General features: G+C 46.2%; 1 protein-coding gene across 1 annotated transcript; it reads right to left on the bottom strand.

The window, feature by feature from the left end:
- Positions 1-7,066: 7,066 nt before the first annotated feature.
- On the bottom strand, positions 7,067-22,801 carry LOC138301497 (telethonin-like). Its single transcript, XM_069242010.1, has 3 exons — positions 22,451-22,801; positions 20,452-20,628; positions 7,067-9,918 (listed from the first exon to the last, which is right to left on the bottom strand). Exons 1-3 carry the CDS (start codon positions 22,597-22,599, stop codon positions 9,693-9,695), a joined length of 552 nt encoding a protein of 183 aa, XP_069098111.1. The 5' UTR covers positions 22,600-22,801; the 3' UTR covers positions 7,067-9,692.
- Positions 22,802-23,877: the final 1,076 nt, after the last annotated feature.

The raw sequence follows: 23,877 nt of genomic DNA, 5'->3' as shown, positions 1-23,877 counted from the left end.
ATGAGGTGGACAGATATACAGCCAAAACTCAGGTGGCTTTTACTCTATCAGACCATCAGAGAGGTTTGACAATGGTGGAGATGGAATAGTCTCCACCGTTGTCAAAACTATGGTCTGCTTGATTCTAAATCGGAAGGGCAGACCATAATATGGCAGTGGAGTGAATGCCATCGTAACGGTGAGGGAGTTCCCGCTCCACCAACATTTAAGTCAGTCTCTAAGTCACAGTAAAAAGTGAACAGCTGGTACACACCTTCTAAGATTTCTTTGTTTTAAGAGTGGTAATAAAAATCTGTTAGTTTACAGCTCATAAAACTCACAGAAAAACAAAAAGTACAACAACGTCTTTTGAAACATCATGATATTGGCGAAGGGGTTACTCTGTCATAACGGTGACGGATATCCCATCTGCCGAAATCTAAATATCATTATATTCAATGGGATTTAGATTTCCGCAGACGGGATATCGTCATCGCTGTGACAGAGTAACCTCTCCGCCAATATCTAAATCAGTCCCTTGCTTGTTTAGTCTTGCGTGCTCTCTATCTGTCTCAGATCTAAAAAGGTTCTCTTAACCTGGAGTTTATCCTCCTGACGTACAGAGGTGGGATTGTCAAAGAGTTTGTTTTTCTCTGTTGAGATGGAAGACTACTTAGCATAGGACATCCATGGTATATTGTGCCGCTAAGTACATTGTAAGCAATCATTAATGGTGTCACAGTTGAAAGTGGCATGGTCATTAGACCAGAAAAAGGTCCAAAGCAATTATGGGGCCACCTTAATTAGATCCTCAAGATATGGTAGACCCAGCTCCTTGTGGCACAGATAATTGGAACTACTGGGGGAGGTAGAGAGAAGTCATTGCAGAAACGATTCTCTTCAGTTTAACCATGTACCCTTGGTGCACCTCCATATTCCAGTCCAATAGCTGGTGATGGGGAGATATTGGGTATTGGGTTAAGAAAATGTTCTATCTGTTTACTCTCTAATGATGGAATCAGATTAAATAAGACCCCAACTGATTGTGATAACTTATGTCCCGTTAGGAAAGTATTAATGTGCCAACTTTGGCTGGCATCAAAAGTTACACTTAGATAATGGAAGCTGGTAACCTTTTTAACTTACATTAATTGATAAGGTATGCATATTAAGATTCTTTTCCCTAAAAGCCATTGTCTAGGACTAGGTACAGTGGATGTCTAGGTGGAGATTAGCCATAAAGATATCAAATGCAGCCATCAAAATACCTAAACTAATCAAGTATGTCCCAGCAAGAGTGCTTCGTCCACATGTAATAGAGCAGAAATATCAGATAGTTAATTGGGGGGGTGATTATACACCTCAAGGACTAATGTCCTGAATGTATCCCCTGACTGCTGTGGCACAGAGAAGACAGGCTTAAATTAGGGCAACATGTAAAGTATTTATGCAGTACCAAAACAGTAAAGTAAAAATACATCACAATAAGGATTCCAAACCAAATTAGAAAAATTGAGTAAACGTTTATCAACAAAATGACACAAAATGAAAAAATCCAATAAGAGGAATCGGAGACATGAATTTTTAATGTTTTAAGTGGGAATAATGCTAAAAACCGGAAAGTGACAAACTAGTTGCAATGGTTACACCAACCAGGTTCTTCCTGGTAAAGATTATGCTTTCTGAAATAGTCCTCTAAGTAACAATCCACTACAGGAGTACACTTCTAAAGCCCTCCCTTACCTCAGGGGAGGCACTGAAAGCTCACATGGTGTAATGCAGAGGGCAAATAGCAGGGTCTAGTCCAGATGTAGTTGCCTCTAGTCAACTGGGTAGCTGCAGAAAAAGGTCTCCTGTAGCTTGTTATGTCCCTGTGGCTTTAGCAGACGGTTAGCTTTATGATCTTGGAGTCCACGTCTTTGTCCTAGGTACAAGAGGCAGAGAGCGAGATTAGATCTAGTTGTTTCAGGGCTCTTCTCCATCCGCAGACAGCAGGTTCAGTTATTTTTTGTTCTTCCTCGGGTCCATGTGTGTTCTGAAGTATTGCCTGGAGATGTCACATTTATGCAGGATATGAGCTAGTGAGTGGGAATGAAACCTGGACATGACCTAACTAATGGGTTCAAAGTTCCGGGAGCCAATCCTACCTATGTTGGGCACTTTCAAGATGGTGGAAGTCTTCAGTCACATTAAACATGGGCTCTAAGGTCTAAGAGTGTATTTGTGGAGGATACTGTGGTTATACTAGTCTCCTCCCACATCTAACACCATGGTCCAGTTTGAAGAAGCCACGTTACCCCCAAAAAATCATTGGACATCAGTCTGCTAGGACAAAGCAGGGTTTTCAAGCAGCCAGATAATGGATAAACAAGAACTGTTTTGGCATCCTGTTTCCACACTTTGAAGTGCACCCCAAAAGTTAAATGTAAAACATCATCAGACCTGTCAAGCAGGACTTGATACTGAAGCATAATCACAGCAGAAACAGCACCAGTTCATCAATGGTGGGACGGGGAGGTAGAGGGGCACAGGGACTTCGGGCAAAAGGCTTGTGCAGCAGTTTGATTGGACGGACTGGAATACTGGTTGGGGTTCTATGATCAGCCTGAGGAAGCAGGGATATTGAGGGAGTTTTTCAGACAGGCATTTTGATTGGGTTATGAGGACCTCCGGGTGAGGTGGTGAGTAGATAACCTGTGCTCTGCAAAGCTACACAAAAAGGCAGTACAAAAGAAACTCAATAAAGAAATTGCGGAGAGGACAATGGCAGACCCCTTTCAGGATTGGCCAATGGAGAACTTGATTGTTTCCACTGCTGGTGTGGTATTCTAAAAAGAGTGGGCAGTTTTGAATAATTCAGCATTTGTCATGGCCTGAAGAGGGGACAGTGAATGACTTCATCCTGGAGGAAGTGTTTACAGTGTCTTATTCCTCAGTGGATGTGACCACGCCTTTGGTGGTGGCAGTGGGGCAAGGAGCACTGATGGCAAAGTGTGACATGAACTCAGCTTTTCGACTGCTTCCGGTGCATCCTGATGATTTTCAGCTTTTGGGCATGGAATTTGATGGTATGTGGACAAGGCCCTACCAATTGAATGCTCTATATCTTGTGCGACCTTTGAGTGTTTCAGTTCCTTTCTGCAATAGCTCTTTACATGGTAAATGCCCATAGTCTGGTGATCCATTATTTTGATGACTTTCTGTTTGTGGGGGCACCCGGCTCGGCAGACTGCCAGCAGGCAATGGTAAGATTCCAGGAGCTCATGAGTGACTTAGGGGTTCTGCTTGCCACAGAGGAAACAGTGGGCCCAGGCACAGAGTTGTCTTTCTTGGGGATTGAACTGGATGCTGAAAAGATGGAGGAGAGGTTGCTTCAGGACAAATAGGAGTGCATGCAAATATTGTTGGTAAACATGTTGGCCAAAGAGAAGGTAAAGGCGAGAGAGGTGCGGGTACTGTTGGGTCACCTCAATTGTGACTGTAGAGTGGTCAGGTCAGGGAGGACATTCTGTAGGAGACTAGGCCTGGCTCTTACAGGGTGTAAACTATCACACCATCACATCCACGTATCTCCTGGGGTCAAAGAGGGTCTCAGGATGTGGGGGGGTTTCATTATCTCTTTTAATGGTATTCCACTGGCCTGGCAGGATGATTTAGAATGGGGTTTGTAATTTTTTGATGCGGCTGGAGTTATGGGTTCCTTTTCTGGCAAGGTTGTTGTTGTGGGAAGAAATGTCTGGAGCATTGGAAGGTAGATGGAAGAAGCATTGCATTCCTTGATCTCTTCCCTTTGGTAGTGGCAATTGCCCTGTCGGCAGCACAGTTGGTGCACCGAAGAGTGTTGTTCTGGATTAACAATATGGCTGAAGTACAGGTAGTGAACAAACAGTCGGCAAGAGATGCGCAGGTTTTAAAGCCGTTGCCTGCGACATGGCATGTCATTCAAAGTGCAGCATGTTTTGGGGTGGAAAATGACATCACGGATAATCTCTCTCATTTTCAGTGGGACAGATTCCGTGGGCTGCTCAAGGACCAGACAGATGCAGATGCCCATTCCAGTGGAGCTGTGGTCAGTATGCAACAAAGGATGGTACAACTGGTTTTAGGCTCCCTAGCTGAATCAACTAGAAGGGCTTATAGTCAGGCTTGGCTGGAAGTCTTGGCATCAGGGGCGCCGTGCAGGCCATCAAGGAGGCATAGAACAGAGGCTGTGGTGCAGTTTATACTGGATTTGACGGAGAAAGGGCGCTCGCAAGTTACAGTAGCGGGAAGCTGGCAGGCATTGGATTTATGTGCAAATTGTTGTGGGGCTATGCCCTGTCAGCTGGTTTTTAATTTGAAGGCGGTAGTGGCACGGGCACTGAATATCAGGACATAAGCTGGAAGTCCTGGAGTGGGTGAGGGGCAGAAAAAGTCAGCCTTTTTTTGGGTGGTGGTGTCCTGGAAAATGTTTTAGGACAGTGGTTCCCAACCTTTTGACTTCTGTGGACCCCGACTCTATTATTACTGGAACCCAGGAACCCCCACTGCATCATAATTGGAATCATGGGACTCCCCACTGATTCATTACTGAAAGCTGGGGACCTAATCTGTTAATATTATTTAACGTTCTAAGCAGTCACGGACCCCCTGAGTTGTCTTTGTGGACCCCAAGGGGTCTCCAGATCACAGGTTGGGAACCACTGTTCTAGGAGGTTACAGAAGTTACAGTGGCATTGCCATTGGGAAACACGGGGAAATGGAGGGTAGGCAAGAAGTTCAAGGTTAAGAAGTTTTGTTGCCTAGAGTTAATACTTGCGGTCTTAGGATGGAGGGGTAAGTTAAAGTTGGAAAGGTTGAAATGAGTTTCAAATACAATGCGATACTGATGGGGTGGGTTATTGCGAGTGAAACATTAGGGGAGGGGTGGGGCATTGGTTAGTTAACTGGTTGTTGGTGAGGAAGTAGTTTTGTAAGGCAGTTTGCCCAGGAATGAGTTGTTATTGTGCATCTGTCTCAATAAAGCAGCCTTTTCCACACCCACTGACAAGATAGTCAGTGGTTTTTGGTCTGCTCCCCTATTTCTCAGTGTATTTCAGGTAAGAGACACACTGGCCCTCATTCTGACCTTGGCGGGCGGCGGAGGCCGCCCGCCAAAGTCCCGCCGTCAGGTTACCGTTCCGCGGTCGAAAGACCGCGGCGGTAATTCTGACTTTCCCGCTGGGCTGGCGGGCGGTCGCCTTCAGGCCGCCCGCCAGCCCAGCGGGAAAGAGGCTTCCACGATGAAGCCGGCTCGGAATCGAGCCGGCGGAGTGGAAGCTGTGCGACGGGTGCAGTTGCACCCGTCGCGTATTTCACTGTCTGCGCAGCAGACAGTGAAATACATTTAGGGGCCCTCTTACGGGGGCCCCTGCAATGCCCATGCCAGTGGCATGGGCACTGCAGGGGCCCCCAGGGGCCCCGCGACCCCCCCTACCGCCATCCGGATCCCGGCAGTCGGACCGCCGGGATCTGGATGGCGGTAGGGGGGGTCGGAATCCCCTCGGCAGCACAGCAAGCTGCGCCGCCTTGGAGGATTCAATGGGGCGGCGGTACACTGGCGGGAGCCCGCCAGTGTTGCCGGTCCGACCGCGGCTTTACCGCCGCGGTCGGAATCCCCATTGGAGCACCGCCGGCCTGTCGGCGGTGCTCCCGCGGTCCTCCGCCCTGGCGGTCTTTGACCGCCAGGGTCAGAATGACCGCCACTGTGTGTTCTTGTGACCTTCGGCGAGATCATCAGTAAGGCTAAGGAAAGACAGCTCACAACACTGTGGCCATCTTGGTCATGCATGCGATGGAAAATCATTTTCCAGTACACATTCTTACATCCCAAAAGGATCTACTGTTTTCAGCCTGAAAAAATATCTCTCTGCAACCCCAAAAACTCTGACTTTGAAGCCCAAAGGACTCAAGCAATTCACCCTAAGGACTAGCTATTCAGGTTTAAGGACCCACTCTCTCCAGCCCCAAAGGACTTGGGGTCATATTTATGAAAAGTAGCGCTGACCCTAGTGCAGTGTCACTTTTCTTGTGCCCCTTAGTGTCCCCCCTAGGATTAGCGTAACAAAATTGCGCAAAGGGTTGCACAGGGCTACAAAGTGGCACAATGCATGGATTGCACCACTTTGTAAATCTGGTGCAGCATTTTTGCCCATGACGCTAATGTGTTGTTAGAATGGAAATAGGCCCTTCCTAAATCTGGGCCTTAATCTATTCTGCTTCAAGAACTCTCTCTCTCTCTGCAGCCCTAAGAACACACTCTCTCCAGCCCAAAGGACTCACTTCCATCCGCCATAAGCATTCACTCTTCACCCTTAAAGACTGAGGCCCATATTTATACTTTTTTAGCGCTGCATTTGCGCCGCTTTTTGATGCAAAATCGTCGCAAACTTACAAAATACATTTGTATTTTGTAAGTTTGTGCCGATTTTGCGTCAAAAAATGACGCAAATGCGACGCCAAAAAAGTATAAATATGGGCTTCACTTTCAGACTTCAAAGGCACACTTTTCAGCATCAAGTACTAACTCTCTTCATGCCCCAAAAAACTAATTTCCTTCAGCCTAAAATGACTAACTCTCTATGGCCCCAATGACGTGCTCTCTCCAGCCTCAAAGACTCACTCTCATCACTCTCTTCAACCCCGAGGACTCACTCTCTCCCTCCAGCTCCCCAGCTCCCCAGCTCTAAGTGCTGAGTTTATCATGACCAACAGACAGATTCTCTCTGGCCCAAGTAATCACTCTGATCAGCCTCAAGGACTCACTCTATTCAGCTCCAAAGGACTCGCTCTCTTCCGCATCGTGAACACTTTCTGCAGCTTCAAGGACTCACTCTCTTCAGCCAAAAGGACTCAATCTCATCCCCCAAAAGGACTCGCTATCAACCCTTAAAGACTCACTCTCTGGCCTCAAGGACACACACTCGAGCCCCAAAGACTGACTCTCTTCAGCTCCAAGGACTCACTCTTTTTCAGCCCAAAATACTCACTCTCTCCAACCTCAGTAGTTTACAGTGTTTTATGGCTTCTGCTCTTACGCTTTGTCCTAAAATCTCTTGACAGGGGTTTTCTTATCTCACCTCTGCCTCCCATGTCTCTTCTCCTCACCCCAACCCCTAAACTACTTCCCCATTCCTTACTTATCTTCCTCCCCTACCTCTGTCTTTACAAACTTGTCTCTAAAGCCGAGTCTGGGTACAAAGATATCGAATTTATTTAATCATTCATTTTACAAATGACCGAGCCCTCATCCCTACAGATGCTGGACAGCAGAGACTTTATACATCCATGCAGCCCAGCCCTGTCTGCAGAGGGCTGTAGAGAATTAAAAACATACCCAAAATATACCATCTCCATACAGTTTAAACCAATAACAAGTATGTACAGGCCACTACATATACAGATTTGAATAAAGCATCTTTTAAAACAAAAGCAAAAGTCTAAGAGCTAAAACCACTTTTCAGAAGAGGCAAATGCAACAAATGAGCTTCCAGTTTCGTGTAAAGTGCTGACAAACTCCCAGTTTCCAGAGTTTCATATCTCACCAACTCTGCCTCAAGGAGCGTCTGGGACTTTTTTAGACAAGAATGCCAAGACAGCAGCTCCCACAGCTAGAGTTTTATTAGGGTACAAGATGATGGATACAATTCTGATAGTCTACATTAGTGGGGGACCACAGGTTGGTCACAGTTCTGTTATTCTACATTAGTGGGGTACATGTTAGGTACAATACAGACATCCGATTGCTGAGGGGTAACATATTGGACAAATATCTTCAATTCTTCATCGTTAAAGGTGAAATGCCGGTTCAGATAAACAGTAATTTTAATTACTTCTTGCCCTTCAGTTCTTGCCAAAATAAGAGAAAATACATAATAATGTGACAGCAACTTATTGAGCATTGCTCTGTTTATTAAATCTACTTTGGGGTTGGAAGCGCTGATTTTTAGAAACAACCTACCGGTGTTGGTGTCAGTAATTGATCTGTTTTTCGTTATTGTGCGAATTCTAAGATATAACTCAGGGTAGGGCAGGCTGTTGTTGAGATTCAACACTTCATAGAATTTGCACATTTGAGACCCCGTGGGTAACCGATGCACAGCGATGAGGACTGAGGTGCTGCGCGATAAGCTTAGTAAGAGATGAGTAAAGACAACACTTAGCAATCAGAGGCCCAGAGGCAGAACAAGCTGCGCGTGCACTTCCACATCTGGAAAACATTGTTTACACTGGCACCTCCCTCCAGCCCACTGTCCTCCCGCGGTAGAGCACAGAATCCGCCACCCCATCTATGGCCCTGAATAGTTGGGTTCCACCTAATCACGTCCACGGTTCCATGTATCATCCCACCCAGTTTTCCCATCTCCCTCACAGGTCAGTTTATCCCATCCACCATCCGGACCTTCGAGGAGCTTTCTCCTACGCCTAGTCTTTTTATTCCACATTTCTTCTATTTTATGTACCTTTTATGCACAGGTCCTTTCAATCGCTACAAAGTCCATTCATCTGTCTCCTCAGTTTTGTTTATGCTGCAGGTTATCTGCTTTAACTTTACTCCAGATGTCACTGCGATTCCATTTTGCACTAATTTGCCCTACTGTGCTACAGCACCTGTATTAACTATGTTCTATGCTTCCAGCCTCCTCAGGTATCTCTAGTTTTCTCACTTCTGATTGGTCTGTCTTCCTTAGCAATGACCCATTTTCTGACAAGGTGTAATACTTTCACGTATCACTAGGTGGCACCGTCTTCTCCTCTTCTGACTGTTCTACTCTACTGTGATGCACCTCTTCTGTTTATTTTTAATACACCCACCTGCTCCCCCTGTAATACTCTATCCTTCCATGGCTCTCTCCAGCTTGTAGTCTTCCCTCAGCTTGGACCCCTTCCATCCCAGGCAGCACTTTCCTTACTCCATCTTCAGCTACCTGGTGGGCGGCTCCTCCTACCATTTGTTGTTGCTGTAAGTTCCTCCCTGCTCTACCTCAGTCTTGGACATTCCTCCTCTCTTTGTTGCTTCCTTTCATATCTTTTCGTTCTCACTTGGTGCTTCTCATTAATGTAATTGTTTGCACCTTCTTGTCCTCCGCTCTCTTTCACTCACTTGTATATTCTCTTATTTGCTTTTCTGGACATTCCTTCAGTCACCTCTATTTTTTTCTGACCAGGGAATTTTGCCTTGATTCACTTTTTATCAGCTTCCTTGATTGATTTTTAACACTGTGAAGCTCTATAGACACAATATTTTGCAATAAAACACAGCAGTAAAAAACTAACAGATGTGACCAGGAGGGCGTGGAGCCTAGCTAAAGCTCATCAATGTCTTTACAATAGAATCCTTGGGAAACCTTCCTGGTTTGAGTGGGTTTCTTTCATCAGTCCCTCTCAGTTGAGTTTCATGAACCCTGCAGTTTCCCATCCTCCAGTTTGACCTGACACAGTACAGAATGCAGGATTTTTGGTTTACGTAGATGTAGGTGGTTGCATCGTCAGGAAGAGCCAGAAGAATAGCTGTGGAAGGTAAAGGAAGAAAACAGGTTGAAAGGAGGGTTAGGATGGATGAAGGCAGTCTGCACAGGATCCTTCGGATGTTTTCACCCTTTATGGCCTAGCAGAGAAGAGTCTAGACAGGGACTGTGAGGAGGTGGGCACCTTCTGAATGTCCGTGTGCGCCAGCTGCCTGCCCAGCCTGTCCCTTAGCCTTGTCTGGCCTCCTGGGACAAGGTTCTTGAGAGGGAACGTGGAAGGGGCACTTTTCCAAACTCCGTGAGAGGCATATGCATGTCCGGGGGAAGATCCTTGGTGATTTCAGAGATCATCTTCTTGTCCTGGCACAGACCATCACCCGGGTGACTCAAGGCCCTTTCAAACTCCATCATTCTGCGCAGCTCCTGAGGGATTGGCACCCTTTCAGTCTTGCCACTGATGAAGCAGAAAATGAAGGTTTTACATTTATTAGAGCGTAAACGTAGTGTGAAATAATCATGTGTGACTTTAACCGAACTAATAAAGATTGTACGGGGACAAAATGTGCCCTCAGAGTAGTTTGCCAACATTTATACGCGTGCTTTATATAACGTGGTGTACTAGAATTGCACTAATCCAACATAATCACAAACGTGTGCTACGATTTGCTTGTTTGAAATGTTTTAGCTTAGCATTACTTTAGCGCAGGCTTAGGCCTAGTGGCCTGGTCTCACGGTTTAGATGCTCGTATTTTTTCCACTGTGCTAATAAACGTGTATTTTTGCTTGAAGCTGTACTTTTCCACTGAGATCGTTCACATGCTTATCTTAAGGTTTCGTGCCAGCCTGGCATATTTTCTCTTTACTCCAAGGTCGATCTGCAGGTGCGGACAATGGAAGCTCTGAAAGTGAGTTAATTGGCATAAAATGTTGCAACTTGCGTACCCATCTCCAAGGACAATGTATGCTTAAGTAAAAGCTTGAGAACTGTCGTTTTTGATTGGACAATTTGAAGCTAACCTATGAACCCTCCAATGGAAGACCCTACTGGATTTGAACTGTTGTCTATAAAAACCAGGTGCACGAGAAGAAGGTAGCCATTTTGCGCTATTAAGAGCTATTACCAGCTCGATACCCGCCATTTTGCAGACTTCGTAGCTATTATGGCCCACTTTGCTGCGACGCCATTTTGAGAGACTTTGATGCTTTCTCTAATCGAGAGAAAGAGACTTTAAATGATTCTTGCCCTAGAGACTTTAACTTTGATTTGTCCCTTTGCATGAAGTAGTAGTTCTACCTTGCCGCCGTGAGGCAATTGCCCCGTCCACCCCTGCCCCTTTTGCCCCGTCCCATGCTGATCGAGAAACGGTACCTGTGTGACGAAGACTTCCTTGATTGCTGATCGTAATTGGTAAATATGAAAGGAAATTGTAAAATTGCATTGTGTTTCTTTTAGGTAACCAACTGCTGATTTTGATAAGAGCCCTAGTTAGGAGTTTTTTCTAAATTAATGTTGCTAAATTGTTTTTGCATGAAGTCCCACATGCCGATGCTAATTTGAGGTTAGACGAGGATTCCTTTTGTCGCACGATGCAATTTGAGATCTTGTTATGCTGACTAAATGTATGCAATTAGTTAATTACAGATTATCGTATTAGTGATTTGTATTGCTATTATCGAATGCCTTGTGATTCAAATGCTACATAGATTGCACCTGTTTCGACGTTATGGACAGCTATTAATGTTCATTTATGTTTATCATTTGGTGTTGAGACACATCTATATTATGCTAGCTTTGTTAATATAGGGAAATAAATTCACTAACTTTGAATAAACTGTTGTGGTTATTCCTGACTGAAAGGTCAGGGTTCGCCGAAAATGTATTCTGGATTAATTGTTAAGTGTTATGTTGATCAAGGTATTGCTTATGTTCGTTATTGATTATTGATTTGATGTAATTGATCGATATAGGGTACATAGAGTCCCACTTAGTCAAAAGATTCATCGGCCTAAAGAGCGTCCAAAGTACCGGTAAAATACTAGTACGGACCGCTCTATCAGTAGATGGTAGCAGAGGACGGTTACGTCTTTTGGGACCTTGTACTCTTAAAGTACATGGTGTTGAATTAACGGTTACGCATTTTGAGACCCCATTCGAGAAGTTGAATTAGATTTTTCCTGGGTAAAACAGATTGTCAGAATGATGATGGGCTAGGTCCACTGCGACTTTCCCGGGATCTCGGAGCTTGCGAATGGAGAGAACGGAGGTGTGGAATCAGCGTTGGCGGTACTAGTGATGGTATGAGTGAAGTTGGGGTTTTGCGCTTGCACAGCTTATTGCCGCAGGGTGTGTGAAAAGGGTGCGAGGGATTTTTTTTTTTTTTTTCTTTTAGAGGATAGCGGAGGTGCGACTCCGAGTGTAGAAGTAGAGAAGTCGTCGAACTTCACAGAAATAGCAGAGGTGCGGCTCCGAGTGTGGGAGTAGGGAAGTCGTCGAACTTCATGTGCGTGTGGCGCTTTGTGCATAAAAAGGTCCACGTGGTTGTTGTTGTTGAGACGGGCCCTGCGAGGTCAAGAGACTCCGGAGTATGTTGATCCATGTTGTGGTCTGGGCGGTTTAGTAGGTTGATCGGGCGTGGTCAACAAGTCGGTACGTGTGTTAGGGAGTGAAAGAAACTTCGACTTCGGGCTTTGACAAGATTCTAAGTGCACTAGAATAGATCATTGACAAGTTGAGAGTAGGTCTGCAGGTCAGATTTGCTTGCGAACGTGGGGACCGAGAAAGACGGAATAGCGGCCGAGGCTAGTGAAAGGTCCCTAAGGTCCTGAAGCAACTGTGTTACCCTTCCTGTAGTAAACCGACAGATCTGTTTTAGTTTTTGGTAGCTCGCGATACATGCAAGAAGTTGTTACGGGAGGAGGTGAGTGAAGGAGGACTAGCCGCGAGGCTTTGTCAGCCACAGTGTGTGTGAGTGTGACGTCACTAGGAGCCGCGCTGGGATAGGTTGGTTGCAGAGAAGGGTTGCGCACGGATTGGACGCAGTCCGTGGGGCTCGATTGAAAGGGGAAAGGCAAGCGAAGAGTATTCCGGGAATTAAAGTCACCTATTGATTACAAATTTTGTGAAATAAAAGGACGAGAAAATGAAATTCTTTAAAGCATTTAGGAGTGCGATGAAGGGGGAGTCTTATATTAAAGCGAGCGTAGGAGAGGAGACGCCGCCCGAAGGTACACCAGCTTACATTGTAATGGAAGAGAAGGGGGTAGCTCCGTGCCTTTGGCTGAAGCAATGGCACAAGTTGACAGAGAAACATGGGAGCGTAGCGTTCCCGATACATGGGACATTCAATGTAAGGATCCTAGAGAATTTGAGATTCACGATGTACGACATGAAGGTGCCTCCAAGGCCAGCCCAGTTTGAGGCTCTAGCGATTTGGGAACTAATGGCCAGACAGCAACAGCAGAAGAAGTTTGAGACCAGGATGAGAAAGGTAGAAAAGACACTAGCGGATGCTAGGTGGGATAATGCACAAAAGGTGTGGAGGTCAGATGTATTGCAGGGGATAAAATTGTTTCCCGCAATTACTAAGGAAGAAGAGGAGACAGGTAAGAAAGCTACCTGTAAGACGGACAGGAAGTATTCCAAGGATAGAGAGGACGAGGAAAAGTTGAGAAGAGAAGAGGAGTTAGAGGATGAGGAGTTAATAATGCAATTGCTGAACGACCGTCCACCACCTTATGCGGAGAATGGACAAGGTCCAAGTACCAGTTCTGCCCCTCCGGCACCGGTACAGAACAGTGAAACCCAGAGTTCAGGAGCGTCATGGGGATCTAAGGACCCGAGTTTATTGTTCACCCCGCAGATACCGCAGGTGAGGAGAATATATCCAGATGTGCCCATGCTGAAACCAGCAGAAAATTATCAGCCGCAGATGCCAGGGTACTACAGCAGTGACAACAGTGCAGGAATGATTATAGATCCAACCGTAAGGGGAGGACAGAATGGTCACAACCAGACATTGGCACAAGCTGAATCAACTCAGTTTTTGATGCCTCAAAAGCAGATGCAGGGAGGAAACGCACATGCTCAGATGACGGGGAGTCAGATGGGCATGCCGGCAATGATGACCCATGGAGTGGGAATGAACATGCCTCAGAACATGGGAAATGGACAAAACCCAGATGCGATATCACTACCCATTACTGTAGGTCCACCGGTACCTCTGTATAGTCAGCCTAACCTAGGTATGAGCGGTCAAGGATCAATACTGCAGAATGGTACAGAAAGGAGGTGCATAGAGAACACTCCAGGGATAACTCCGATAGCGGCTCAGCCAACTGGATCTGGGTCCTTGATGGCGTTTAGTCCCATATGTGCTCAGTCAACACTGGTGAGGTCGAGCCCCCCACTGATAATACCTCTAACATCGAACACTGAAAAGTTGCCGCAACCATCAATGGCAGTCGATGTGAACGCTACGCTGATGGGGGTGAATGCGCAACAGCTGACACAGTGGTTCAACAGTTTAAATTCCACACAAAGTTCAGCCAGTGGGAAAGGAGAAGACTATATGAATAGGGTCAGGTTGAACATGGAAGCACAAGAATTGGTGGAAGGGACTATGGGTGTGAATAGGTTAGAGTCCTACACGGAAGAAGAGCTGAGGTATCTATGTCCCAGGATTACGAAGGAAGTGAACAAGGTACATAAGAGCTTGCAGGAAGCAGCTGACAGAAACGGGGTTGACATAGACAAGATGAAACACTTGAGCAGAAGCTACAGGTTGGATTTTGGGACCACAGATTTTGAACACATGAGGTCAGCAGGCATGAAGGCACACCTTAGAGAATTGCTGCAGAGTGCCCAAGTGTGGAGGTGTCTAGACAAGTGGGAAAGCAGGTGGGTAAAGAGAAAGGAAAAGAGGAGGGACAGCGCTACAGAGCACAATGAGAAAAGACCACAGAGCAGTGATACAGTAACTATGTTACCAATGAGGGAGACAGCAGGGGGGAAATTAATACATGTACCATGGCACAGAAGCGACATTCAGTCTTTTACGGATGATTTTCCCAAACTGAGAGAGAAACCGATTGAATGGTATCAGCAGACTGATAGGTTTGTGAAGCTTGCAAAATGTCTCTGGGAAGACCTGAATACTCTCTTTGAGATTGTGGTTCCAGCAGATTTGTGGGAGGATTGCAAAAGAGCGGTAGGTTGGCCGACAAGTGAACCAGAGAGAGACAGGGAGACGGGTGCACCATCACCTATGGTGATGAGCTTGTACTATAAGGTGATTGAGCATTTGAAGACGAAGGTAGCCGCGAAAAATGTGGATTGGCAGAAGATCGATCGAACTGCCCAAGAGGCTAAAGAATCGATTCATAGTTACTATGAGAGGTTGTTAAAGGCGTTTAAGAATTACAGTGGCACGGAAACAATCGAGGCGAAGGACATGCTTCATTTTGTGTTCAGATTTGTGGAAGGGCTGAGACCAGAGATAAGTCAGATGATAAAGTCGCATTTGATTTGTTGGCAATCGAAACCAATTGATGAGGTGTTGAATTATGCGAAATACTGTAGTGACGAAATTGAAGTGAAACAGAAAAAGCTGAAAGAGAAGGTGATGATGATGCAGCTTAAAGCAGCTCAGACAGGTTTGCAAGGTTTGCAAGGGATGCAAGGGTTCCAACAGCAGGTACCGCAACAGCAGCCGCAGTTGCAGGGAAACATGGCGTTTCAGCCACAGGCCAGAGGCAGAGGAGGTTTTGTGAATAATGGTCCGGATTTGAACACTGTTGTGACGGGTGTGCAGGCAATGAAGAAGGTGATGCCATGTCACGTGTGCGGAATTGTCGGTCATTGGAAACGCGAGTGCCCGATGGTGGTGCAGGAAGGTGCAGGTGCAGGTGTTGGTCAGCAAAACAATGATGTCAATGCATTTCAGACAATGAGGGGACCGAAAATGAGAGGTCCAAGCCCAAATTTTCAGACCGTAAATCAGTTGCAGGGATTGCAACCTATGCAGCCGCAGCAGATGCAGATGCCTCGTATGCAGATGACGCAAATGCAGCCAATGCAACAGCAGTTACCTATGGTACCTAATCAGCAAATGCAAATACCCTTGGCACCAATGAGTCAGCAGCAAGTGATGGTTCCTCCACAGGTCTCGGGTCAGGTAATGAGTACAAATGGCACCGTACAACAGTTCCCATTACACAGTGAGAGTGGAATAAACAATGTATGGGAGAGTGAAAGTTCAGAAGAAGAAGGAGATTGTGTGCTTGCAGCATCCTTGGAAGTTGATCAAAGGGGTCCGTACGTAGAGGGAAGAGTAATGGGTCATCGTGTCTCATTCTTGGTTGACACGGGAGCCACACGTTCAACTGTTAAGAGTAGTGAAGTACCAAATTTGCCACTCTCAGGGAGGACAGTTCAAGTTGTGGGAGTAGCAAACAGACACCTGACGAACCCAATAACAGATCCGGTACCAGTCAGCATCGGTAACTATCAAGGGGTACATCAGTTTATGGTATGTGACTCAAGCCCGATAGCACTGTTAGGGAGAGACCTATTGTGCAAATTGGGTTGTTCGATCATGTGTTCGAACGAAGGAATAACAATCCAGACGAGCAGTGATGGGGAAGAAGAGGAAAGTGTAGAGGGGGATGAGATGGAAACGGTAGATGAAGAGTATCCTCTGATTTGTCTTTTCCCGATGATAACTGAAGAAGATATTCCAGCTGAATTACGGGAGACAGTCGGAAAGGAAGTGTGGGACATGACAGGGAAAGAGGTGGGATTGATGAAAGGAGTGGAACCAGTGAAAGTGACTGTAAAGCCCAATGCAATCTTTCCCCAGACCCCACAATACCACATGGCACAAGACACCCTCATGAAAGTTGCTCAACTTATTGACGAATTTGTAAAACAGGGGGTACTGAAAGAAGTGTTAAGCAGTCCATGTAATTCACCAATAATGGGACTAATAAAGCCGAGTGGAAAGGTCCGACTCGTGCAGGACTTGAGGAAAATAAATGACATCATAGTCAAATGTTGCCCAGTAGTACCGAATCCAGCTGTGATAATGTTCCAGGTCCCTTGCGATGCTGAATGGTTCTCAGTCATCGATTTGTCACAAGCGTTCTTCTCGGTGCCTCTTCATGAGGACAGCCAATTCCTCTTTTGTTTCAAATTCTTAGACAGAGTGTACAGTTGGTGTCGAATTCCTCAAGGGTTTTCTGAGTCACCGTCAATATTCAATCAGATCCTAAAGAAAGACCTGGAAGCATTAGAATTGCCATTCGAGTCAACCCTAGTACAGTACATTGATGACTTACTGGTTGCATCAAAGACAGAAAGTGGCTGCACAGCCGATACCATTGCTCTGTTGATCCATTTAGGGAGGAATGGACATAAGGTATCTCCTTCCAAATTACAGTTCTGTCAGAAGAAAGTGAAATACTTGGGTCACCAAAGAGAGAAAGGGTCACGGAGAATAATGAAGGAAAGAATTACAAGCGTACTTCAAATGAGTCCACCAAAGACAAGGAGGGAGGTGAGGAAGTTTTTGGGAATGGTGGGCTACTGTCGCCAGTGGATTCCCAACTTCTCGACTCTAGCAAAGCCTTTACTGAAACTGACCCAGAAGGATGCCTTGGATCAAATAGAACTGAAAGGAGATGAGATGGATGCTTTTGTTGAATTGAAAGAATGCATGTGTAGGGCTCCAGCTCTAGGTATGCCTGACTACACAAAGCCTTTCACATTGTTTTGCCACGAACGTGATGCATGTTCTTTGTCCGTCTTGACTCAAGCCCATGGTGGCGTAAACAGACCAGTAGCGTATTTTTCAGCTACTTTGGATCCGGTCGCAGCAGCACTCCCAGGGTGTTTGCGCGCCGTAGCAGCAGTTGGTATCAGCCTCACTCAGAGCGAAGGAATAGTGATGGGACACCCAGTAACAGTCATGGTCCCTCACTCAGTCGAGATACTTTTGACCCGCTCCCGAACGCAGCACATGACTGGAGCAAGACTCACAAGGTATGAAACGATAATTCTGGGCTCACCGAATGTGCAGCTGAAAAGGTGCACTACGTTGAATCCAGCAACGTTGCTCCCTGGAGAAAATGCCGAAATTGAGAACGCTGAAGACGTCGAGCATGACTGCCTTCAGGTGACTGAATTTTGCACAAAACCTCGACCGGACATTAAAGATACTAAGCTTGATGAAAATGACCAAATTATTTTTGTTGATGGGTCATGTCTAAGAGACGGGATGGGGATTTTGAAAGCAGGATATGCTGTATGCACTGTAACAGGGGTCTTGGAAGCGGGATGGCTTCAAGGAGTCTATTCTGCACAAGTAGCAGAACTTGTAGCCCTTACCAGAGCATGTCAACTGTCTGCATTGATGAAAGTCACCATTTACACTGATAGTCAATACGGGTTTGGGATTGTGCATGACTTTGGACAACTATGGTCACAGAGAGGTTTTCTGACTTCTTCAGGATCCCCAGTGAAGAACGGGGAGAGGATAAGGGAATTGTTACACGCCATTCAAGCGCCAGCCGAAGTTGCAGTGGTAAAGTGTAGTGCTCACACGAAAGGACAGGACTATGTTTCTCTGGGAAATGCATATGCGGATCAAGTCGCAAGATTTTGTGCCTTGAACTGTATATTACTCAGAGATGAATGGAATTCGATAAGTGAACCAGAACTCGAACCAGCTGAAGCATTTGCCTTGAAGGTCGTAGATACAATAGATGAATTAAAAGCATTACAAAATAATGTCAGGGAGGATGAAAGAGATTCCTGGATTAAGTCACAATGTAGAAAGAGACAAGACGAGTTATGGGTTTCACATGAGGGAAAATTTGTTTTGCCAAATAGTCTCTTATCACAGCTTGCGCGGTTCTATCATGGGCAGGCTCACCTAGGGAGAGATGCCATGATAAGATTGTTCAAAACTGATTGGTTTAACCCCAGATTTCGTCAAGCTGCAGAAGCAGTTTGCCATCGATGTGTCACTTGCCAGCAGATGAACCCAGGAAAGGGAACAGTTGTGAACGCGAGCCACATTGGTAGGGCAAGCGGGCCTTTTAGTCGAATGCAGATGGACTTCATTGAGATGCCTGTGCATGGAGGTCTGAGATATGTGTTGGTGATTGTGTGCATTTTTAGTCACTGGATTGAGGCATACCCCACACGTAGAAATGACAGCCTTACAGTTGCGAAGCTATTGTTGAGAGAGTTAATACCACGTTTCGGATTCCCGATCTCTTTAGAATCAGATAGGGGAAGTCACTTCAATAACGAGGTGATAAAGTTACTTTGCGAAGCGCTGAACATTGAGCAAAAACTGCATTGTAGCTATCGCCCTGAGGCATCAGGACTGGTGGAGCAAATGAATGGTACACTGAAATCGAGAATGGCGAAAATATGTGCATCGACAAATTTGAAATGGCCTGACGCATTGCCCTTAGTGCTAATGTCAATGAGAAAAACCCCTGATAGAAAGACTGGATTGTCTCCGCACGAAATTCTCATGGGCAGGGCTATGAGACTTCCTGCAGTTCCCGCAAACGCGCTTTTGAATATTACAGATGATATGGTGTTAGACTACTGCAAGGGTCTGGCTGACGTGGTTCGCTCTTTCTCTCACCAGGTGGAAGCGACCACCTTGCCACCGATCCAAGGTCCAGGACACGCACTGAAAGCAGGTGACTGGGTCGTGGTAAAGAAGCACGTGAGAAAGTCGTGTCTGGAACCCCGTTGGAAAGGCCCTTTCCAAGTGATCCTGACGACAACTACCGCTGTGAAGTGTGCGGGGGTTCCCAACTGGATTCACGCCAGTCACACAAAGAAAGTGTTGTGTCCCACAGAGGAGGAAGTTGAAGCGCTGAAACTGCCAGTGTCTGACAAAACAGTGCTGAGTGCTGAGACAGAACAAAACCGAACGGAAAGCGAACAGGTAGAAACGGGAGAGAAAGAGATATTCTCTGAGGACGAAGAGACCAACTTGCTTGGGGGAGACCAAGGAGAAAGTTCAGACAGCGACGAAGCAGCTGAAGGTGACAGAGAACCTGAAGCAGCTGAGGGTAGCAAAGAGCCTGAAGCAGCTGAAGGTGACAAAGAACCTGAAGCAGCTGAAAGTGATAAAGAGCCTGACGAAAGTAACAGTGACGAAGGGCTCGAAAAAGGTGAAAAAGCAGGAGAGCCTGATCAGAGGAGGGCTTTCCCAGAAGCAGACGATACAGAAAAAGAAAAAGAGAACGTGATTGATTCCCCAGAAGAAGGGGACAAGTCAGAACTGAACGAAAAGGTTCAAGATTCCTCAGGAAAGATCACAGGTCCATCAAATGGACATGGTGCAAAGAGAAGACTAAGCATATCACCAATAAAACAAAGGACTGAAGAAAGTTTGAACGAGGGAGGAAGGCCAAAAGTGAAAGAGAAAAGAAAAGAAGTAATTGTCGGGCGTCATCGAGGATTCCTTTTGTCGCACGATGCAATTTGAGATCTTGTTATGCTGACTAAATGTATGCAATTAGTTCATTACAGATTATCGTATTAGTGATTTGTATTGCTATTATCGAATGCCTTGTGATTCAAATGCTACATAGATTGCACCTGTTTCGACGTTATGGACAGCTATTAATGTTCATTTATGTTTATCATTTGGTGTTGAGACACATCTATATTGTGCTAGCTTTGTTAATATAGGGAAATAAATTCACTAACTTTGAATAAACTGGTGTGGTTATTCCTGACTGAAAGGTCAGGGTTCGCCGAAAATGTATTCTGGATTAATTGTTAAGTGTTATGTTGATCAAGGTATTGCTTATGTTCGTTATTGATTATTGATTTGATGTAATTGATCGATATAGGGTACATAGAGTCCCACTTAGTCAAAAGATTCATCGGCCTAAAGAGCGTCCAAAGTACCGGTAAAATACTAGTACGGACCGCTCTATCACCACTCAGGTTCACAGGCTTGAAGATCGGCAAGGGCAGGGCCCGCTGGTCGGGTAGGTGGTACTCAGTCTGCACCTCAACGAGACAACCAAGTTCATGATGTTCCAGGGAGACCTCTGCACCAGGAACTGGACCTCGCGACACTTGGTGTGGGTCTCCTTCCGATGGTCATCAGATTCTCTCATGGAACAGCTGAGGGAAGAGAGCAAAAGTGTCAGAGACCCTTAATAACTGAATCTCTATGTGCACCAAGAGCGGGAAACGTGCCACAGACCAAGAATAGCCCGATATTAAAACCAACAGTCGAGGACCTCCTGCAAGAGAACTGGTACCTAGCTGCGCCCAAGGATGCTGCATGTCATAGATGAGATTAGATATTGTTGGGTTGCAGGGGTATGTTTTTTCAGAAGAGGAGAGGTTGCGATCTTTGAAATGAGCTCTCGACAATTAGCGTGCGTTCGCCTTTGTGTATGTGTATGCAGATATAAATACACGCACTCTTGAAAATCATATTTAAAAATTTTCTGCTAATATGTAGGTTACTGCATTTCCTCAAACGCTTCTCTGCAGTGAAAGGTACTTGGACATATTAAGGGGGTGAGCTAAGATGTGATCTCTGGTGTTTTTTTGTGTTGCCACCTGGCATGGAGGGCATCAACAGCTGTGGTGGTGGGGCCGAAGGGTAGGACAGGACGAATGGTACCAGGGCATGGACCCCTTTCTGCCTCCTTATCCCCCACAGAGATGCCAGTGGAAATTAACTGACTTTTTTGAGATCTAGGAACACAGCCAGGTGGGTAGGGACTGGGGAAGGGAGCTCATCCTCTCTCTGGTCATGAGTCATAAGCACTCAAACACTCACTTTCAGTCTTCTGAAGCCACATTCATTCAGTGTCACTCATGAAGTACTTCAGTGACTCAACCAGACGAACCGCAGAGCTGCACTAACTCACGCTGACCGGTTCCAGAGCTGCACTCACCGTGACCCTGGCAAACCCACAAGACCACTCACATTTACACTCACTTACACTCCAGCCAGCCAGTTCACACTCACTCCTCTAGCCGTCCTCCGCACCACTTACTAACCCTGCTGACCATGGAGATGAACTCACTCACTGTTCTATCAATAACTCACTCATTATAACTTACACTGCCCATCTAAGGTCTTGCACCTACCATTGCCCATGCCAACAACAAGTACTCACATGTCCACATGCTGCCTGACTATATAACTTATTCATTCAGGCCCAATCATCATTAATACACCCAGGTCTCTCGCTTCCCACACACACCCCACAGCATGCAAACACTGACCCTCACGTATCCTGCCCATCGCTAGGACAGCACTCACACACATGATTTGCTCTCATTTCCCCCTCACTCGCTTACCCCCACCTTTCCTTAGACCTCAACTCAGGCATCTGCACGCACTTATCTGGCCCAGCCCTTGGGCCCAAGCTCACTCCAGCTCACTTACTTCTTCTCGCGTTCAGTCTGAGCTGCCTCACTCATTATTTATTTATATTATTATGTCCATCCCTAGGATCTGCAATCACTCACCCTCACGTACAATCCTGTTCTGTCCAACACTGCTCATTCTCTCTCACTGATTCACTCATTGACCTCAACGACCTGTTCTCACTCAACCTTCTTGGCTCAGTCTATCTACCTCACGTGCCCACAAACATACGCAGCCTTACACGTTAACTCATCCATAAGTCTATACTCACAGCTGCCTCATACTAACTCTCCCACTCACACTTCCACTAAGCCTGAACTCAGTCGCTCTCACTCAGTAACTTGCCCTGCCTGTGTCCCAGAACGACACTCACTCGCCCGTTCAGTTGCTCTGCCTGTCTCTGAATTCACTCACCTCTCACACTCCCCCGTATTCAGACAAACACACACTAATCCTTCCTCAGTCACCTTTCATACCCCCTAGATCACACTCCATCCCTTCCCTCGCTCACCCTCCGCCATCTCTTGCTACATTTTCACTCAGACACTCACTCACCTCTTCTCAGCTCTGCTGGACAGACTGAGGTCCCTCCACTCCGCCCTGTAGCACTCCCTTCGGGCCTTATTCTCTTCCCGCACCTGGCAGCTCAGGTCTGCTGTACTCAGCATCCCTGCACCCCGCAGGACCACAGTGCGCCCCGACATCGCTGTAGAGTCCGTCTGTCTGTCTGTTCTTCTGCTCCTGGTATCTGACCTGCGTCTGTATGTCTCAGTTTCTATTATTTTTGTCGCCGCCTGTCTCTCTGCTTGCGTGTATGTCTCAGTGCAGTCGGTCTGTCGGTTTCTGTGTCCTGATGTCCCGTACGTCTCTCTCACTTTGTCTGCTTGGAGCACCCTTCAGCTGTGACCGGCCCTCTCTGTCTCAGCTCTGCCCTCCCTCCGGTCTCTTATACAGGCGGCCGCTCCTATTCCAGGCCTGGGCTGTAATGTGCTATATCTGACATCCATGTGCTGGGAAGCCCAGAGACATGACAGGCTCTGACTGCAGCAGTCTCACTCACTGAGTCACCGAGCCCCCTGCTGACGTCACAGAGGCATTCACACATAACACACTCCTTACTGGCACAATCCTTATACCAGCACCACCCACCACCAACATTACTTCCCACACTCCAGCCACCACACAAATTGTAGACATTTGTATTAATAGTGCCAGATATGGGCCCTGGAGAGAAACCTACAAAAAAAACCAAGCATTGGCAAAGCCCGTATGTATCACTTTTGGGACCTATTTGCTTTGCCCATGGCTTTTAGTTATGTTGCGCAGAATGGCTAAAGAGAACAAATACAACAAGCATTTGCAATGCAATAGGTCTTGCCTTTGCTTGAGTTAGAGCTATTGGTGTTGTAAATGCATAAGTGGACTTTCTTGACACATAAATTGGTCAAACCTGCTGCATAATTTAGTCCTTTTTGCCACATAATTCCAGTGGCCCTGCATATAACTAAAACACTTCCATTTACCTTCTTCCTCTATCTGCAGCAAAAAATGAAAATATTGTCTTTATTATATTTTTTGATATTATGATTTTGGGGTCCCCCAACCTAGAGTGGGGACTCAGAGATGACCTAGACCAGTGGTTCCCAACGTGTGGTCCGCGGACCCCCAGGGGTCCGTGACACATTCCCAGGGGGTCCGCAGGCCTGGGCTGGGAGAAAGACATTTCTCCAGTGGAGCCTCTGACAAACACATGCGTCCTGTTTTTATATTTATTACTTCCTTTGTTCAGCAGTTTTAAAAGCACTGCAAAGCTCCTGTACAACAAAAATAAAAGTGTCAAGAGAACTCTATTGATTAATGTACCTGCTGGAGAGGAATGACAGTTTTGGGCAGTGGCAGTTTTGACTCAAAGGTAGCGCAGATGGTTAATAAAGAACGTGTATCATGCAAAGAACAGTATTTTATGAGCATGGCACAGTGGG

The sequence above is a fragment of the Pleurodeles waltl genome, chromosome 6 (assembly GCF_031143425.1).
Source record: "Pleurodeles waltl isolate 20211129_DDA chromosome 6, aPleWal1.hap1.20221129, whole genome shotgun sequence".
Taxonomy (NCBI): Eukaryota; Metazoa; Chordata; class Amphibia; order Caudata; family Salamandridae; genus Pleurodeles; species Pleurodeles waltl.
The sequence above is the reverse complement of the archived record's forward strand: the minus strand, read 5'-3'. Positions and strand labels throughout refer to the sequence as shown.

Coding starts and splice junctions, on each gene's coding strand:
- LOC138301497 (XM_069242010.1), bottom strand. CDS start 22,599: ATGTCGGGGCGCACTGTGGTCCTGCGGGGTGCAGGGATGCTGAGTACA. Junction 20,629..22,450: donor TCCAGCAGAGCTGAGAAGAG/GTGAGTGAGTGT, acceptor CTCTTCCCTCAG/CTGTTCCATGAGAGAATCTG. Junction 9,919..20,451: donor CCTTGCCGATCTTCAAGCCT/GTGAACCTGAGT, acceptor CTGCTTCATCAG/TGGCAAGACTGAAAGGGTGC.